Consider the following 18,872-nt stretch of genomic DNA (forward strand, 5'->3'; position numbering starts at 1 on the left):
AAATCGAAAAAAAATACATACATATATATATATATATACACACATATAAAAAGATATATCCATTAGATTTATACTATTACTCAAATGTTTTTACTAATTTTTTCTTTTATAGCAACATGGAAAGAATTGTATTTGCAATTTAATATTAAAAACATTACAAAAATATAGTGAATTTAGAAATGAAATTAGGAATCGTGAAATAGATAGATGGAAGTTGCATTCACACATGTATTTCAGTCCTCTAGTAATATTTATTTTTTATCGTAAATATATGTTATTTCGCGATAAATTTAAATACATGTTTATTAAGTATGTACATATTGTTTTTTCATGTAGTGAAATCGCGTTACAATGAATTTTCAGGTATCTCTGATCTCTTTTTAACTACATTTTGTAACTTATATAACAATAATTACAAAATTCTTAACGTTCATATAAATATCTTTCTTATGTAGGCACGTTCTTACATGTATATACAATTTCTTTTGTAATGCTTTCGCGATAGTTATCTTGATATATTGTCTCTTAAGGATAAAGTTCGAAATTTAAATGCTGTGTTGCAATGATTTTGTAACTTATTTTCGGAAAATACAGAGATATTAACACTGAAAGTAACTGAAACGCAAAAAGCACTTAAATCTCGAAGATAATCCAAAAACTTGTTTAAAGTGTTAAACTACAGTGATTAATTCTAAAATCAAATTCTAGATTCTATATTTTATTCAATAAAAATATTAATTATTTCATCAACAAATACATCAAAAATTAAATCATATCTGACTATTAAACACTGTTTTAATAATCACAATAACAATATGTCATTATCAATATTGCAAAGTAGTACCTTGTTTATATAAATTCTAATTTTTCTGCCACTGTTCTATGTCATTTTCATATTGTCTAATTCTTATCGGCCTATAATGTCATATTAATCTATATAAGTCTAAATAAATTTTCATTTGAGAAATTGATTGACTATTAATTAACCATTGCAATTCAAGAAGCTTCTAAAAAAAATTAATTATTTACATAAAAAATTAATAAAAGTAATGTTACATTTAAAAAAATATTTTCAAAAATATTTAAGAAATTAAAAAAAAATCCTTTTTTAAGATTTTATAAAATAATAATAATATAATGCTGCCAATATTTTCGTGGTATACAATAATAAAGAAACTATTAAGCATAATATAACTTATAAATATAAAAAAATACTAATGTTATCTCATGTTTCCAGAACCATTAAAAATATATATAAAGTATTGCATACATAATTACTTATTATAATTATTAAGATATATAATTACAATGTAATAATGCATAATTACAATATAACAACAATATGAAATTTACATTTTCAGTTAAGTAACTCATGTATATTTATGATACTTGTCCTAAAGTATATTAAGTATCCACGCTTTTCTCTTACAAAAAATATGATTTTATTGTCCACTCCAAATACAAGTAATCTGTGCACAAAACTTTGATTTGTATAGTAGAAGCAAAAATATGTTGCAATTTTTCTCTTTATGTTATAGAAAATCTGAATCACACATTATGCTATATCAACATTTTCGTAAACAAGTAACAATAAAATTTCTTTTTTATTTTTAATTTGTATCACGTATTCAAACGCTTATTATTAAAACGAAAGACTTGTCTTTGTTGCATACATCACATAGAATAGATTAAGTATTTTATAACAGATTATTTAATTGTTAATAATATATTATAAACATATTGTCTCATATATGTGCTTTAGATAAGTAATATGCCGATACAAAACTTTCCTGTGAACTTATATCACAGATTGGAGGAGTCCATCTTCAAGATATTGCATTTTGTCAACATGGATACTTAAAAATGCAATAACAAGCATTTGTTGTATTTTTATATATGTATATGCGCGCGCGCGCGCGCGCGCGCGTGTGTGTGTGTGTGTGTGTAAATATTATACTGTCAATATTCCCTGATTATCATTTCATAGATTGCTCGTTTAAAACGAGTGTTATTTAAGCTCTTACTTGTCATAACACAACAAAGTATCAAGTTCGTATTTTGCTCTCGAAAGTTTTATATATAACATTCATTCACTATATAATAAATAAGGAATTGTCAGACACCAAGAAACTATAATAAACAATCAGATATCGTAATATAAAATATCTGTGATCTACACATAAAAATATGTACATATATTAAACATAGCTATATATGTACAGTTATCATTATTAAATATAATGATACATATATGTATTATCAATTGAAATTTATGCGCATTTCATAATTGTGTTATTATACTCTTGTACAAATACTTGAAAGAAGAAAAGGAAACGCGAAAAGGAAAGGCGAAAAAAAAAATTATTTCGACTGTTTATATCCGAGTTCGTTGTAAGAAAACGTTTGAGGCCAACATTTTACATGTATATCACTGTTTAGATCACGACTTACATTGCACTGACAGTATTCGTCACCCCGCATGACTCTCCGGTTCGGTTTTATAATCCTGCATGGTAAGGATATAAGGCACAACGCTAGCCACGCTTACTCGACCGATGAGGCCTGAGAAGAAGAGGTCCTCCAGAACCCTGGGATTGATCGAACGAAGCGGCGCTAGCCTCAGCAGAAGGCGAGGTAATCTGTCGGAGCCCACGCGTTGTTGTAACTCCGTGCACGCTGCTTCCTGTAAGATCTCAACCTTCTTACGCCAAATACCTGCTAGAATATTATCTGTAAAAGATAGCAAAATATATCTTACTTCAGTATTCGTGATAAAACTTCACCGTATACCATTTACATTCACTTACCGGCGCTAAAAAGCGTTAAAGCTTTAAGATATGCGTACTCGACAGAATCCACTTGCAGTTTGTGCAACGAACTCACACAATCCTGTAATCTACATATGTGTTCCGTAACGCATTTTACTTTGCTAGCAGTAACTTTCTCTTGTGCGATACTTGCTTGCAAATGATTGATTATTGACGTCAAAATACTAGGAAGCGACAGGGTGTATGCACATTGTGCCAGACCTAATGTAAACAATTGTCCCCAGGAACTTCGCACTAAAGTCGTCTGAACATCAGATCTAAAGAGTGAAAAGTTTATCTTAGACAATTTTACTATCTATATGATTGAAAGTACAAAGATTAAATGTACTATTTGTATAAAATATATTACACTTACGGCAAAGCTTGAAATGCCGGAATACCTTGCGCCCAGTGAACAGATAAAAATAGTAACCTAGCTGCACTTTCGCATATGTAATGAATAGATAAATATACAGGTGCCGGGCTAGGCGCTCTCAACTCGAACAATGTATTTCGCTCGGAGATTAATTGGCCGGTCCATTCTTCCTCCGGCTCGCTCGAACCATTAACATTCTACAAGCGAATACCGCGATTAATTCACACATCAAGATAATACAAAGACATCGGATAATAATCGCAACTTACGTCACCAATGATTTTAGCCATGCTGTCTAATGCATGAGAAATGAGTAAACGCTCTCGAGCTAAAGTCAAAGCGTCGCTGAGATCACTATCGCTGCTTTGGTCTTCCATGCCAGGACTCTCGGGCTGTTCCCAGGTCGGCGGTGCCTCGGGCGCGGACTGTTGCGGTTCCGGTTTCACTCTGGGATTACGGTTGCCAACTTTAGTCGCGGTCGAATCGCCCAACACTGGTTTCCTCTCGTGTTGGACAGCTGTAACACCGTAAATTCATTCATACATTTATCATCTTCCGCGATATATTTCAGAAAATAAAATCAATGATACAAAATCAATGATAAAAATGAATCAATTTCACTTACAGTCACTTCGCATGCCCATTGCCAAGCATTTCTGAAGTCTACAGTACTGACAACGATTTCTGTGGTGTTTGGTAACTTCGCAACTTTTACTTCCTCTGCACTGGTAACCCAGCTGCTTGCGGATGCTGCGTTTAAAAAATCCCTTGCAACCCTCGCAACTAATCGCTCCATAGTGCCTGCCACTAGCTCTATCGCCACAAACTACACAAAGTTCTAAGGATAGCCCTAAACCTAATGAACCACGAACATCTCTCGCTAACTTCACCTATAAAGAGACGTTAATATTCAAAAAATATTCGAATTAATTAATTAAATACTTAAAAAAGATCAATGCAATATATTATAATGGATTACCTCAACGTCGACATTAGTCAAATGTTCCATGCTGGAGTGCAAATGAACCATTCCGGGATGAGCCGAGATGCGAAAATCTCGTCCTATCTTATGATCCATCTTATCATCGTGCATATTATCAACGTGATTATTTTGATCCCTGTCTATATCTCTCTGCAAAGATAAATTTAATATTTGATTAAATGAATGATTACTACATTGTTAGCTCTGGATTAACTATTTACCATGGCTGGGTGATGCCCTATATTATGAAAATTCCTCCCTAATTTCTCGGACTTGTCATCGTGCAAATTCTCGATGCGATCAGCCGAATCGATGTCCATGTCTCTCTGCGATAAGATAATAAGTTATTGTTTTATCAATTGCTAAAGAAATCATTTTCATTATTTTCATTAATTTAATTATTTAATAAATGATAAAAAAAATGACAATCGGCGTTTATTAATATAAATAAATTTTAATTTTAATTTTATTAATATAGATAAATTTTAATAATAAATCGAAATAATTTAGAAATCATATTAATATTTTTTTATTTCTAGATTGTAATTAATAATTATTAATTCTCAATATGCTAATTATTTCCTTTCGCTTCGGAACTTATCACGGAATTAATAATTATTAAAGAAATAATAATATTAACTAATATAATTATTAACTAATACAATATTAAATGATATTTCCAAATTATTTCCATGATAATTACATGATGCTGATTGTTATTTTTTTCACGAGTAATCGTAGAAGGGAAAATTTTATAACAACGAACCTCTGCGTCGGCATCCGGCGTACGATCGCGATGGTGGGAGAGGCTGCGAAAATCCATTCCAACTTTGCAGTCCGGCTCTTTCTCGCTCAGATTATCGTGATCGCGTTGCTCCCTATGGTCCCTGTCCATTTCTCTCTGTAAAACGGATCGGCGCCTCCGTTAGATGCGCGCGTTACACTCATCGTATCTCGAGATATTTCCGCGCTGATCGCACAATAATACGCGGCGCGTTACCGTTCCGAAAGAGCGCAATTACGAAGAAGCGAGAACGTGAATATCGGGGCACTCTTTTTCAATGCGTGTTAAACAAGCATTAATGATCTTCAGCCGGATATTGCGATCCTCTAATCGTCGGTTCGAGCGCGCCGCTCGTGATTCGAGCGTTCACGTAACGCATAATGCACGGCAAAAACATTGTAACGCATTACAGGCGTGTCGAATCAAAGATCGAGGATTCAATGCCGTGAAAGAAGTCGTCGATCTTCCTCTCGTAGATATCGCGCAGATCTTAAATGTTCTTTTCATCAAGACGCGCGCGATTTAGGGAATAAAAATGCGATATATATGCGATAGGATGCGAGAGCAGGCAATTGAGAATGAAATGTCTACAAATATGTTGTTTCAATCTTTACTAGTTAAATAACAGTAACAATAGTAATAGTAGTAATAATGAAGCAAATGGAATTAAAATATTTGCTGTCAAAGATCTAAATAAATTTTAAGAAAATTAATTTTAATGGAAAATAATTTTATGTTAATGAAATAAATACACGCGTATAACGACATCTCCGATTAGAATTGATGCTATTTTTTTTTCCAAATAATAATTTACAAACCGATCAGCATCGCGCGTCGCATTGTCGCTCGCGGAGAAAACGCACCGTCCCAACCATCGGCTCCGATGATCCCTCGCGGTTCCCTCCTCGCGGTCGCATCCCGCCACGAGAGAAAAGAGAGAGAGAGAGAGAGAGAGAGAGAGAGAGAGAGAGAGAGAGACGATCGCGCGCAAGATCCGTAGTGTTGTCGGAGGCGAACTAGGCACAAGGGGCGCGGGATAAAAATGTAAACTGGAGCATTTGCCGGCCCGTCCCCACTTGCCGGGGAGAGAAACCTTCTCGCCGCCCGACCGCCGCGCCGGCCCGTTCTCCTGCCGGCCACCCCCCTGCCGACGCCGTTTTGAGAGGTGAAAGAGATGGTCCCGAGTTCCTCGGTTCGTAGGTTGCTACGCGGTTAGGTAGAGGTAGAGGTGCATGCCGATGCCCGGCTACGTCGCGCTACGCTGCACCGCCGCCGCGCCGATCGCCTCTGTCATAGAAGCGAATGGTCCATTTTCACACGTCTACACGTTACGAGCCGAACGCACGAAATCTCACCGCTCCGATTTCTTTCGACTCATATAAATCAAACTTCGGGGGGAAGGATGGAGAAGGATCGAAAGAGATATTTCGCGCTACAACTAATAACAGATCACTAAAACTATGTTTGCTGTTGTAAATGAATTTATATTACTATACTAAAAAGATTTGCCATATCGTTAAATGTTATATACATTGATGTATAATAATAATAATAAATCTTTGCAATAAAGCAAGAAATTTATTTAATTTTCATCAGCGAAGATGATTCTTTTGATGGACATATTTTTTTCTCTTCTCGCGTATTGTTGTTCTTGCACAACATGACATGCGGTGATATTTATTGTAATAATGTGGTTAGAACAGCACGTTAAACAATACAATGTCATATATACATATATACATATATGTATACAATATACATATATGTATATATATTTTAAATTTATAAATATTTTAAAATATATAATACACAATTTCTTATTCTGAATATATAAGAGAGCAAGATTTTAATTTTTCACACATCTACATATTGTATTATAAATTCATCGTGTATAAATTAATATAATTAATGATAGTAATAAATATTTGAGATATATTTATAGTCATAAAGAAGTTTAGCATTAAATTATCAGACATTAAATTATCAGACAAATTCGTCTATATGTAAAATATCGATATTTATTTATTCTGAGTTCGCGCAAATATCAGAATCGTTATTATTGACATGATACACACACATACACACACATTTTTGTTTATTCATTTGTATATTTGTTTTTTACGATTTTCGAGATATTTTGCATTCTCAGATTCTCTCTCTCTCTCTCTCTCTCTCTCTCTCTCTCTCTCTCTCTCTCTCTCTCTTTCTCTGTCATTATTTACCGTACCTAATCTCTGCATCTCCGCATTTTTCAAAAACCCGAATACCTGCAATTTTCTTGGCAGGTCCAAGGAGAACTCGCTCCGTCTTGAAGAACAGCACCACCGTTATCGGAACAAACATTGACGACAATTGTATTCTCGCACGTATTCTCGCAATCGAGATACTCGGCTGTCGGCCGTGAGGATCTCACGACGATCACTTTTCGCTCTTCGAATCGGAGCATCAATTCGTCGCGGCACTGATAAGGGACACGAGAACAAACCGCAGCAATATACGCGCGCGGCACGACGCGGAAAATCGTGCTGGGACAGGAAAGAAAAGATCCTCGTAGAAAAAAAAATGAGTGCCCGGTCGAATGCGCAAAAGGTCAGCGGCGTGAGTTGAAAGTGTCCAAGCAGGAATCACAGCGCGCGACGACCGCCCCCTCGGAAGAAGCGGGTGCCCGCGTTTTATAAACAGTCCTCCCGTTTGAATTCGCGCGTTTATCGAAATTCCCGATCCGAAGGGAAAAGTTCATCCACGCGGCGGTGCCGCGGACTCGAGGATCGGAAGGTCGTTGCCGTCCGGTGGACGTGGGAACGTCACCTCGACGGATTTGACGCCGCGCGAGTATAGACTCACTTTTAAATATTATTCTCGTGAAAATATACAACGCTTGGACGTTCTTTCTTTGACGATCTCACGGATTCGACGATTGCACAGCGCGGCATGACACGGCGCGGCGCGGTGCGGCGCGGCGCGGCACGGCGCGGCACGACGCGGCACGACACGGCACGTCACGGCACGGCACGGCACGGCACCGCACGGCACGGCCACGATGCGACGCGACGCGATATGAGGTCAAAATAATGCTCGCTCTCTCGCTTTCGTTAAGAAGTCAAAAGCTCTCTCGGAGGCGGCCGGCTGCACGCATCAAGAGTCACTTTCGATACCGCCGGAGAGTCCGAGCGAGTCGAACTCCGTGAGCGCGCGCTTGCGCGCAAAGTTCGAGGACGGAATGCGCGTACGCTACCTGTTGTGTGTCAGGTCGCTCGCCCGTCCGTTCGCTCGCTCGCTCGCTCGCTCACTCGCTCGTTCGTTCGCTCAATCGGTTAATTCCTCGATCTTAGCCACTCTGTATATCGGCTATGTAGAGAATAACCAGCGTTGACCGGTCGAACGAACGAACGACAAATCACACACTCGCTTGCCTGCTCGCTCGTCGCAACACGTGCCGATCGCGACGCGTCCAGTGTCGTTACATTCTTGTCGTCGTCGTCGTCGGTTCACGCGAAGAACCGCGCGCCGCCGCCGCTGCTTTGCTTCTCTGCAACCTTGCGCGCAGGTGAACGCAGGCCGGTCGCTCCGTCGATCGGTCGGACGGAAGAGCGGGTGAGAGAGCGAGCGAGCGAGCGAGCGAACGAGAGAGCGAGCGAGCGAGCGAGAGAGAGAGAGAGAGAGAGAGAGAGAGAGAGAAAGAGAGATCAAGCGAGAGAGTGCGCAGGTTGGCAGGTCACTCTCTTGTGTACCGGGCCGGGACACGCCGGCCAGGTGCATTCTCGCGTCCCGCTTGCCTGCTTTCCTCTCTACACCCGAGCAAACGAGCGCGCGCGCGCGCGCACGCGCGCGGTCGAGGTAATGTTGTGTTACGTCACGCGACCAACACGCCCGCGATGTGCAACCACGCGACCCTGCCGCTCCCGAAAAGGAAAGAGGAAAAAAAGAGAGAGGGAGAGAGGAAAGACGCGAGATGGATCCCCCTCGTAACGGATGATCGCATTGCGCGCAATTGCACACGCTGGGGTTGTAAATAAACTCCAAAAGGGGCTGTAATACGGTAAGAGGGATATCTCATTCTCCTTTCGGATAGATCGCGTAGCTCCCCAAAGCACAGGATATATCGTCAGTCACTGACGTCAAACGTGACCTCAGTGCGGTAATTGAGAAAGGTTAAAAGGACAAGTGTCCAATGGACAATCTAAAAAGTTACGTACAAAACTTGAGGTTGCAATAACGATAGCTATAATGATAGCAAAGACATGGTCTCCGTAGGCGGACCATGTAGGAAACAGAAGAGACAGAAAAGCAGAAAATACCGGGAATATACGATCGAGAGCGAACGAGGGAAAATTTTAACGGAAAACATGAAATAAGAGGAAATACGAGAGAAGAACGGAAAATGCAGAGACAGAGAGACAGAGAGAGAGAGAGAGAGAGAGAGAGAGAGAGAGAGAGAGAGAGCGCTACGAGAATAAAATCCAGGATTGAGAAGAATAGAGAAAAAGAAACCTGGCGTTTCTAGGCGCGGAATGAATATGCCGCGGCCGCGAGGTCGACAGGCGCCGCGCGTTTTCGGGGCCGCGAGTTCTCTATGCGAGAAAATGAGAGAACGGCGGTATCCTGGCCCGGCTTCTCCCTCTCTCATTCTCTCTCTCTCTCTCTCTCTCTCTCTCTCTCTCTCTCTCTCTCTCTCTCTCTCTCTCTCTCTCTCTCTCTCTCACACACACACACACACACACACACACACACACACACACACACACACACACACACACACACACACACTCGCTCTGGTGAACGTCGCGGATTATGTCATGTAACGCGCGTCCGCGCGCGATGACTTATCGGCCGACGTTGTCGAGGTCGGCCGCGGCTGCGAATAGGTCGGTCGCGGCTGCGCCGCGTGCACGACCACACGCGGGACTCAAGATACACTCGCGCCGAGTGACTTCGGGCAATTTTTTTTCTCTTTTTTTCACCACTACACGTATATCTCAATGCGCGAATCAAAACGCAAAATCTCTCAACCGCGGAACGATATTCTCGCCGCGCGAAGCGGCGCGTTTTACATATCATCGATCCCTTTCACTTAGAATTTTGTATAAATGGGGATACACCGCGATGTAATACTCCGTTCTCTCCATGTGCCACCGTACGTATATACGCTTCTGCGTTTCTGTTGTTTTTTTTTTCCTCTTTGCACACGTCAGCGAGTGGTCACCTTGCGTGTGCCCCCGAGCTCGCTCGTCGACGATCTCCCAGGCGTGCGTTTCGCTTTTGCGTATCCTTCGCATTGTTCCGTACACGCGCGTGACGATCGATGTATCAAGAAACGATATTCTCTCGCCGCGCGCTTGTTTACAGTCTTATCAACCGGGAGATCGCAAATATCCAACAAATGCGTTTCAATCGCGATGAGTCTGCAGGCGCGATCCTCGCGGAAATTTCTTCGGTCGTTCGTTTTCGCCATCGCGCGTTAATCAATTCCGTCTCACCCGTAATCCCGCGCGACGACTCGAATAATTAAATGAGCCCGGAGTACCGCAGATTCTTTTTCCGGTATCTTCCGCAGAGAAGATGATTGTCACTTTCAAATCATAATCCGCGAAGAATTTAATTTGACATCTGACTAATACGGGGTATGACAAATCTCAAGTAATATAATGTTATTGTCAAAATTACTTTGTGTCTAAAATTGTAATAAAAAAGTTTTTTAATATATTTTTGAATCATACTTCCCAGCATAATAAATTATCTCACGTTAAAGAAATAAATAATTCAAGAAAACTTTATCTATAATTTATGAAATTGTAACTATGTGTAATAAAATTTAGAAAATAAAAAATTGCAACATAAGCATCCTTTTTATCTTTTAAACTATTAAAGGAAAAATAGAAAAATAGAACATAAGAATTATACATCAAATTAAAAAATTTAAATTGGATTCATGAATAAAGCACTCGTAAAAGGTATGTTAGAGCTACATATGCATAATTTTTTATAGTAATGTAAACATTTCAGATATAATAAAACTTCTAACATTATTCGAGATGAATACGATAAACGTATGATTGAACAGAATTTTACAAATTATGTGAGTTTCATTATTTGATGTTTTGCAGGCGACTATCTTTTCGTCTTCGATCCTGGATATGGACAATTTCCTATTTCTGATATGTAACACCCTGTCATCTGTTCACAATACTCAGTGTATGAAAAATATTAATACGATTAGAAAAAAAATTTACAAATTAGTAAAAGAATAAAACATTTAATAAATTTTAGCCTTTTATGACGTAGCTCAGATACTTTGCACATGTCATTTTGCACCTATAAAATAACGATGTATTTGTTATTTTATTATTTATGCGTTATATCATATTATTTGCAACTATGGATGCAACCAAATTTTAATTATTATAAATAATGAAAAATTAAATTTTAATATTTATAATTTTCCAATCCAGGTTAATATTTCACTAGGTTAAAACTAATACATGCGGTTAAAACTAATACATGCAATATTTTATAAATTTATTTCACACAGTTGCAATTTCATAAATTATATGAAATTTAATGTTGCTGTATCACATTAATATTCTTCTTAATATTTTTTGTAAGTATATATTTTGTTAATGCTGTAATAACATGAATTTTTTCAACTTTACTAACAAATCTTGTTTAGTCATTAATAATAAATCATAATATCAATAAAAAGATATAAATAGGAATAAATTTAATATAATGAATAAAATATATCAAGTATTAAATTAAAGTTGATAAAAATAAAATATCTAATAAATATATATATATATTTTTATGACAAATTCGAAAAATAAAAAAAAGATAATAATAATAAAAATATCAACTACATGACGAATTCATCATTTCCGCGCGAGAATTTATTGAGTCCAGTATAATGAAATTAGGTCGATTGCCGCAAATGGTCGATGTCATTATTAAAGTCCTAAGTTATTCCACTAACGTGAATATTAATTTCTTGTCATTTAACACGCGGAAAGAAAGATTAGAAATTCAGGACAAATTGAACCAATCGAACTGTATAATTAGAAATAAAAAATTCAAATTGGCCAATTAAGTTTAATCAGAGTTTAATCGAAATCACCCATAATGTCCAATCTTTATATCGATTAAGTTTAATTTCGCTTTAATTTGCTCTTTATCTTTTCTCTAATTCTTAGGACTGCAAGATAAAAGATAAACCGAGATTAAAATTAATCCATCTCTGTGGAAATGGACATAAAAGAGGATCATGTTTCTCGTTGCTCAAGGTTTACTATAAATTTATTTTCTGTTTCTGCACTGAGCTGTACACTACACTTTCTATCTCGTTTTTATCGAACTTCAAATATATATCTATTTCACTTTAAGTGCAACGAGTATATAATTAATTCTGTTAGAAAACAGATCATATGAAAGGCACGGAATTTTTTCGGGCCAAAGAAAGATTTTCAAGCGGAATCACCTCAAGGAATCTGGCGTGCTTCTTGGAACTATCAACGCGTTCCACGGGGAGAACAGGCCTGTCCGTGAGTAATTACGTCTGTACAACGGTATGGTCCGCAGCCAGGTAAAGGTCGCTCGTGGGTCCGAAGGTCACCGCCTCTCTATCAGCCTACCGCGAATCGTCACGTATTTGTCTCTCCCTGCGCTCGACGGTGCATCGAGTCGCAATTTATTAGTCTGTTTTTTACAGTTGTTTTATATATATTTATATATATATATATATATATATATATATATATATATATATATATATATAGATTAATATATATAAATATATATATATATATATATATAGAGCTTATCTTTTATAGAAATTTATAGAACATTTGATCTATTTTTTGTAGTTGAAGTAGTGTACACTCGTAGTTGAAATTAAATAGATATATATTTGAAGTTGACAAAAGAGCGAGATAGAAAGTTTTGGCCCGGTATAAACGGAAAACAAACCTCTTGTACTTCTTTCGAAAAAGAGCTGGGACGGATGCATATCACGAGCCGAAAATAAAATCGCGCACACGGCGCGACACGTGCGCGACTGACGAGCGACACGACGCGACGTGATGCGTAGCTTTGTTCTGGCGATTGCGCTACGCTAAAACTCGCCCGGAATCATTGCTCAACTCCTGAATATGTATTTTTGAATGTGAACATGCGTATATCCCGCGGAGTGTATCCCCGGAATGTATGCGTATATCCCGCTGGTTCTTGAATATGCATGAATGATATCGAATTGAAATGTCAGTGGTCGCGTAAGGAAACGAATGGAATATTTTCTCGATCTCTGTCGAAGAAAATTTAACGATAAGGTCCTCTCTCTCTCTCTCTCTCTCTCTCTCTCTCTCTCTCTTTCTCTTCGGGGAGGGAAACGTTCAAGAATTCGTCGGCGAGGAATTCATCGTCGAGACTTGGTCTCGCGACGAGAAAAGATTGAACGTTCCGTCATACAAGAATATTACGTCATGTAGAGAGAAACATCTTCGGGCTTTCGCAGAATCCGCAGTCGATCTCGAGGAGACGCGATTCGTTTTATTTCGTACCCTTTCATTCTACCGGCGCACAGCATTCCGTGTTCATCGCCGGACATCGAACGTCCGACCGAGGCAATTCGACGTAGTGGCGAAGAAGCGGAGCGCGAGATCTCTCGCGGCGACACCATTGAGTGTACAGCGAGGGGGCACGGTGTAAAATGCAGTCTTCCATGTGCGAATTTTATCGCGTTAAATGCTCATGCATGGCCCCGCGTATCGACGACCTGAAAATCATCGCGTCAAATTCGGTCAGCCGTCGTTACTCAACGAGAGACGAAACAATTAAAAAAAAAAAAGAAAAAGAAAAAGAGAATTGTCGGTACAACACGAGCTTTACGAGCTTTCGTATCACATTGTCGTCGTCGACATGACGATGATGACGGCGGCGATGACGGTACGCGCGAATATCACGGACGCGCGCGCCTCTTTTCTCGGAAGGAAGTTCCCGACGCAGCGGGGCGTGCACACGAATGCGGACACGACTATACTCCTACGAGGAGCGAACCTCGAGAGCGAGAGAGATAGAGACCGAGAAAGAGAGAATCTCATCGACTTACCTCCGCGGCTAGCAGCAACGACGACTGATCCGTGCCGATGCGCGATTGGGACCAGCGGACTGGCTACCAGGCTTCGTTGTGTATCCGCGGGTTAGAGTTCATAACCTCTTCTAACCTTTACCTTTTCGCCCTCCTATCCACCCACCCCTCCTACCGTGCCACCTCCCACCTTCCTACGCGTACATCCCGACATCTTGCGTCTTTCCGCCGTGCCATCGAATATGTAACGCGTTATTTTGAACGTAGATTGATAATTTTCCTCGATGACGTGCGATAATACGCCGCGATCGGACTCGGCGTGAACTATCAGACGCCATGTTGGCAGTGACGTCATGTTTAACTTAAAGCGGGAAACGTATCGACTTGCCTCTACGCGCCAACTCGATTTCTATGAAATGAATGTTATTCAAGTATATACAATATTACATTTTTTTAAGGCTCTGCTGATTGCAGCCATCTCGAATTATATCACAAGTGAATAAACATAAAATGAAAATTCTTGCAAAGTATATTAAAATAGAAGAAAAATATTTTTCACTAAAATAACATTTACAATTAATGAAACAGATTTATAAGATATACTGAAAATGTTTCTTTGTTTCGGTAGTCAAGAAGTAACTGTAATCTAAAAATAAATTGTCTAATTAAGAATAGAGCCACAATTTAATTATAGATATGACTATTTCTTTAAAAATTTGATAGCATTCAGAACAAAATTTCAAGAAAATTGTGAATACATAATTATAATCTTAATTTTTTAATTAGATAAAAATACAATTTTCGGAAACAAAATTGATCAAAAGTAATTAATGAACGTCTTCATTTTATAAATATATACAATATATATTATATACATAATAATATAATTGTATATATTATATATTAATAATTATATGTAATAATAATTGTATATAATAAACGTTTGGCAACAGCTTACAAAATTTCATGTAAACTTTAGAATGATATAAATATACATGTATATTTATAATGTTGTCCAAAAGTTTTTACTTGAATAGTAACTAAAAAGTATAATTTATTTCCAAAAGAATTGCTTTTATTGTAAAGGCACTATTTTGTTCACGAAGGATACTTTAATAAAATATTTTACAAAGATGTATTTTACGATGGAGGATTATGAAGATATATGAAAAAAAATTATTTATTGCAAACATGTCGCGTAGTGTGGGGTACATATAATTTTCCGCATTCAACATTCATCACGAAAGCGTTACCACTAAACGTGATGTGACTATTGCTAGATCACTACTGTCCTTAATTTAAACTGTAGGTATATTCGTTTTAATTGCATTCCTCTTACACTTTGTTCCTTGTCTATTTTCTCTCTCCATAACTCGGACATATACCTATTTCACACATTTTAGCGTAGAAAGCATAAGAAAGTGCGATTAAAACGATTGGGATATTTTCTGAATTCCATTCAGCAAGTATCTTGCTTCTTGTTGTACGATGATTGTGATGTACGATACATACATAAAATTACGATACATGTACCAATGAATCTATAAAATAAAATCAACTCGCATAAAAGCGCCACAATAATATATCGTATCAATGCATTACAAAATTTGACTATTATTAGATATTCTTACGCTTAAAATTGTATCTGATTATAGAGTACAATGTAAGTTAAGACATATTAATAGATATTTACATAAACGTGGCTATTACATTACATAGACGCAATATGGATTGGCATTCGTATAAAGTAGAATTTAAAAAAAAGCTCAGAGAGACTATTATATCAATGTACAAACGCGCAACTATGTTTTATGTGATATTTAAAAACTTTTAGAAACTTCGGCACCTTTCTGATCTTCTTGCTCGTCCGTTAACATTAAATTTTTGCATTTTATATGTTTTGTGGACTTATTGCACACAAGTTTTCTACAGAAAGAATGTATTCTATATCAGATTACCTTAAAATATTGCCCTGATGAGTTTGCTGGTTAAAACAGTATTGTATTTAATTATCTTTGTCGTGTATTGAATAGAGATCAATTTTATATCTTGTGTAAAACTTAATATAATTTTACAAGAATTTAACGCATATCATCATACATTGCAGATTGTTATGTACATGAACACTTTTATCAATATCTTAACACTGTATAGCAAATATAATACTTAAAAATATTATGATAGCAAAAGAAAATTTCATCATGTGAAATTCATATGTTTGCTATCAAAAAGAGTAATTTCAGGAATACAACACAATTAATAATAAAAAAGTGTGCATTAGTCAGAAATATCAATGGAATTTAACAAAGAGAACTCTGCTGAACTGATAAACACATTTTGATTTCAATTTAAATGTATAATGATAAAATTTTGTATTTAAAAAATATATGAAATATGATATAAAAAATTTTATATAAATTGCAAACAAATTAAAACTGGCCTATTACATAAATTATCTGTAAGAGATTAATCCAATTGAACAAATATCATATGTAAAACTTATCAAGATCATGATCTTACTAAGTAAAAATGAGCTTGAGATGAAAGATAAAAATTATCAATCTCATTTTTGATCTATTAGAAAAAACACCTGCAGCATGTTCAATAGATATATTACCTTATTATCATTTGTATGGCCTATCATCACTAAAATTATTAATAGAATTTGTTTTTACCGCTAGTAAACTAAAATAGCTATACTAACTTATATCAAGTGTAATTTATCCGTTTGTCAATAGGATAGAAAGCACCATAATGATTTTATATAGTATAGATTTCAAAAAACAAATTCTATGATTGTTCTGTTAATTATTCCAACAGGTACCGTCAGCTGATCACAAAGATTCTGCACATCTCAATTAAAGGCAGATAAAATCGCTAGCAGATCTAGAATCCCCACAAAATTTCACGTAAACATCTATCAAAGTATCGTTAAGTGCCGAGGAGGTATTTCGTTTTTACCTATAAATTTCGCATTAATTATCATCTCTAATCTAGTCTATCTATTCAGGTTGAATTATCATTGTCTTACTCACTTGGTTTAAAATTATTTCTGCTCGAGTTAATGGTTTCCAAATACATCTTGACTAGCAAATACAACATACAGAAAACCATCTGGATCTTTTTCACTTTGATAAACTTCAGCCATGGTTAAACTACCACTCACCATGCTCTTCTGGTTCACTAGTAAGAAAATGGCTTGTGTCGGATTCAGCTGTAGCCGACGTCTACAACAACGTATTAATTCAACTATATTTCATAAAATTCTACAAAAATCATTATATATATCTAGAAAAACATACCTGATTATTTTGCAGAACTCTGCCACAGTTAGAAAATCTGGTACTAAATATTTACTTTTGTCTAAGAGTGGCAGCTGATTTTCTAACTTGTAACGTTCCACAATGACGGGAATTTTAGTCGGGTGTAGTTTTCTAATTTCCTCAGCACTAAAGGATCGTTGTTCTGAATAAACACATAAAAAAATCATTTTATATTTAATTATGTTTTCCTTTTCCATATTCCATTTCATTTTTTAAAAAAGTGATTTTTCGTGATACAAAGTGATGACAAAAATAATATCGAACAACCCTATTCTGAAGCTTGATTAATTTCAAGAAATAATTATAGACTTAACAAAGGCCTTGTTTTACATCTAATGAATAAAGATAGAATGACGTCAAAAATGCTTTGAGCATGAATCAGACCAAGGCCAAAAATTCTCATTTCATCATAAATGATTTCGTTATTAATGTTATTAATATTACTCACTGAAAGAAACGTGTCGTTTGTGATCTGGAACCAATGTGGAATTCATGTTTTATGTTAAAATAACGACAGAAAATCGTATAATTACTTAATAGAAAGTTATAAATCTCGTATGACAAAAAGAACAATATCCAAGATAAAATATATATAATTAATTGAATTCTATTATCAAGACGTCGAGTCGTATCAAGTCCGCAACGAAGGAACAAACTGATATTTTTTTTTTCACGTGCACAGTAGCTGTAACGCTTTTCCCTCGTATCTCCCACTCTTTGTTTTCAATACGCTTTGTTTCTCCACATTCACGCTGTCACGGATCGAGCGATTGTCGAGAGTCGCTCGTCGCGATCGGTTTCGGTTATACAGGACGGTTGAAAAAAAAAAAAAAAATAGAAATAACAAAGGGCGCATCCTCGCGCGCTCGAATATTTATTCGAACGCTACGTACAGACATTCGGAACAGATTGAGATTAAGTGCGAAGCAAAGGTGAGACCTCTCGCATGATCTTAGACTTCTCCAACTCCGAAGAAATCGGATCGGAAGGGTGCAATCCCCTTTCTTTCTCGCCCTTTGTTCTTCTCGCCTACCCTGCGCTATTCCTACCGAGGATATCGTCTTCGATAACCGATTAACGCAACGACTTACCGAATGAACGTCTTTCCCTGTACGATCTCCTGGGCGTTAAATTCATGTTCGCGATGCTACAACGTGCTATCACCTACTGCGACGTACGTGACGCGCTATCAGCTGTGGACTCGGTCTCGGGTCAAAATAATCGCTAAAAGCATACACAACGACGCCGTACGAAGTCTGTCAGATTGGGTTAGTCGGACGTGACGTAATGTATGCAACCCATGGCGCTCAACCATGTATGCATTTCGTGCATACATGGCGCAGCAAGGGCGATTCTCCAATGTTCATTCTGCCAATATGGATTACACTATGGGTCAGCTTGCAACTTTGATCTCGGTTCAACATCTTTTATCTTTTTTTAGTTCGAAAAATTAGAAAAGAAGATGAAGGTAAATTCAATCGGAGTTAAAATTAATAAACAAATTGGTGAAAATTTATACAGCATCGA

General features: G+C 37.1%; 2 protein-coding genes across 9 annotated transcripts; both read right to left on the bottom strand.

Annotated features, from left to right (window-relative positions):
- Positions 1-231: 231 nt before the first annotated feature.
- Positions 232-14,214, bottom strand: LOC105425718 (Hormone-receptor-like in 78). 7 transcript variants are annotated; one of them, XM_011636600.2, is made up of 9 exons: positions 14,044-14,214; positions 4,932-5,066; positions 4,387-4,491; positions 4,163-4,315; positions 3,809-4,073; positions 3,453-3,700; positions 3,184-3,380; positions 2,808-3,085; positions 232-2,730 (listed from the first exon to the last, which is right to left on the bottom strand). In XM_011636600.2, exons 2-9 carry the CDS (start codon positions 5,058-5,060, stop codon positions 2,471-2,473), a joined length of 1,635 nt encoding a protein of 544 aa, XP_011634902.2. In that variant the 5' UTR covers positions 5,061-5,066; positions 14,044-14,214; the 3' UTR covers positions 232-2,470. The 7 variants fall into 7 exon arrangements, with proteins under 7 accessions (XP_011634902.2, XP_088937351.1, XP_088937352.1 ...); XM_089081225.1 differs by lacking the exon at positions 14,044-14,214 and adding an exon at positions 8,363-8,478; XM_089081226.1 differs by lacking the exon at positions 14,044-14,214 and adding an exon at positions 8,185-8,324.
- Positions 14,215-15,186: 972 nt separating this feature from the next.
- On the bottom strand, positions 15,187-18,611 carry LOC105425717 (microtubule-associated protein 1 light chain 3 alpha). Of its 2 annotated transcripts, XM_011636597.3 has the most exons (5): positions 18,437-18,611; positions 17,794-17,817; positions 17,325-17,487; positions 17,058-17,249; positions 15,187-16,983 (listed from the first exon to the last, which is right to left on the bottom strand). In XM_011636597.3, the coding sequence occupies exons 1-4, from the start codon at positions 18,480-18,482 to the stop codon at positions 17,084-17,086; spliced, it is 399 nt and encodes a 132-aa protein (XP_011634899.2). In that variant the 5' UTR covers positions 18,483-18,611; the 3' UTR covers positions 15,187-16,983; positions 17,058-17,083. The 2 variants fall into 2 exon arrangements, with proteins under 2 accessions (XP_011634899.2, XP_011634901.1); XM_011636599.3 differs by lacking the exon at positions 17,794-17,817 and having other exon boundaries at positions 18,437-18,606.
- Between the last annotated feature and the right edge of the window lie 261 nt (positions 18,612-18,872).

Source organism: Pogonomyrmex barbatus, unplaced genomic scaffold (genome assembly GCF_055798465.1).
Source record: "Pogonomyrmex barbatus isolate J1 unplaced genomic scaffold, ASM5579846v1 scaffold4, whole genome shotgun sequence".
In the NCBI taxonomy this organism is placed as follows: domain Eukaryota; kingdom Metazoa; phylum Arthropoda; class Insecta; order Hymenoptera; family Formicidae; genus Pogonomyrmex; species Pogonomyrmex barbatus.

Bases quoted from the DNA above. Each gene is read 5' to 3' on its own strand.
- LOC105425717 (XM_011636597.3), bottom strand. From the start codon at position 18,482: ATGAATTTAACGCCCAGGAGATCGTACAGGGAAAGACGTTCATTCG. The intron at 17,818-18,436 runs GTAAGTCGTTGC...CATTGGTTCCAG, and splicing joins CAGGGAAAGACGTTCATTCG to ATCACAAACGACACGTTTCT. The intron at 17,250-17,324 runs GTATGTTTTTCT...ACGTTGTTGTAG, and splicing joins GAGTTCTGCAAAATAATCAG to ACGTCGGCTACAGCTGAATC.
- LOC105425718 (XM_089081227.1), bottom strand. The intron at 4,074-4,162 runs GTAATCCATTAT...GTCTCTTTATAG, and splicing joins TGACTAATGTCGACGTTGAG to GTGAAGTTAGCGAGAGATGT. The intron at 3,086-3,183 runs GTAAGTGTAATA...TTCACTCTTTAG, and splicing joins CCGGCATTTCAAGCTTTGCC to ATCTGATGTTCAGACGACTT.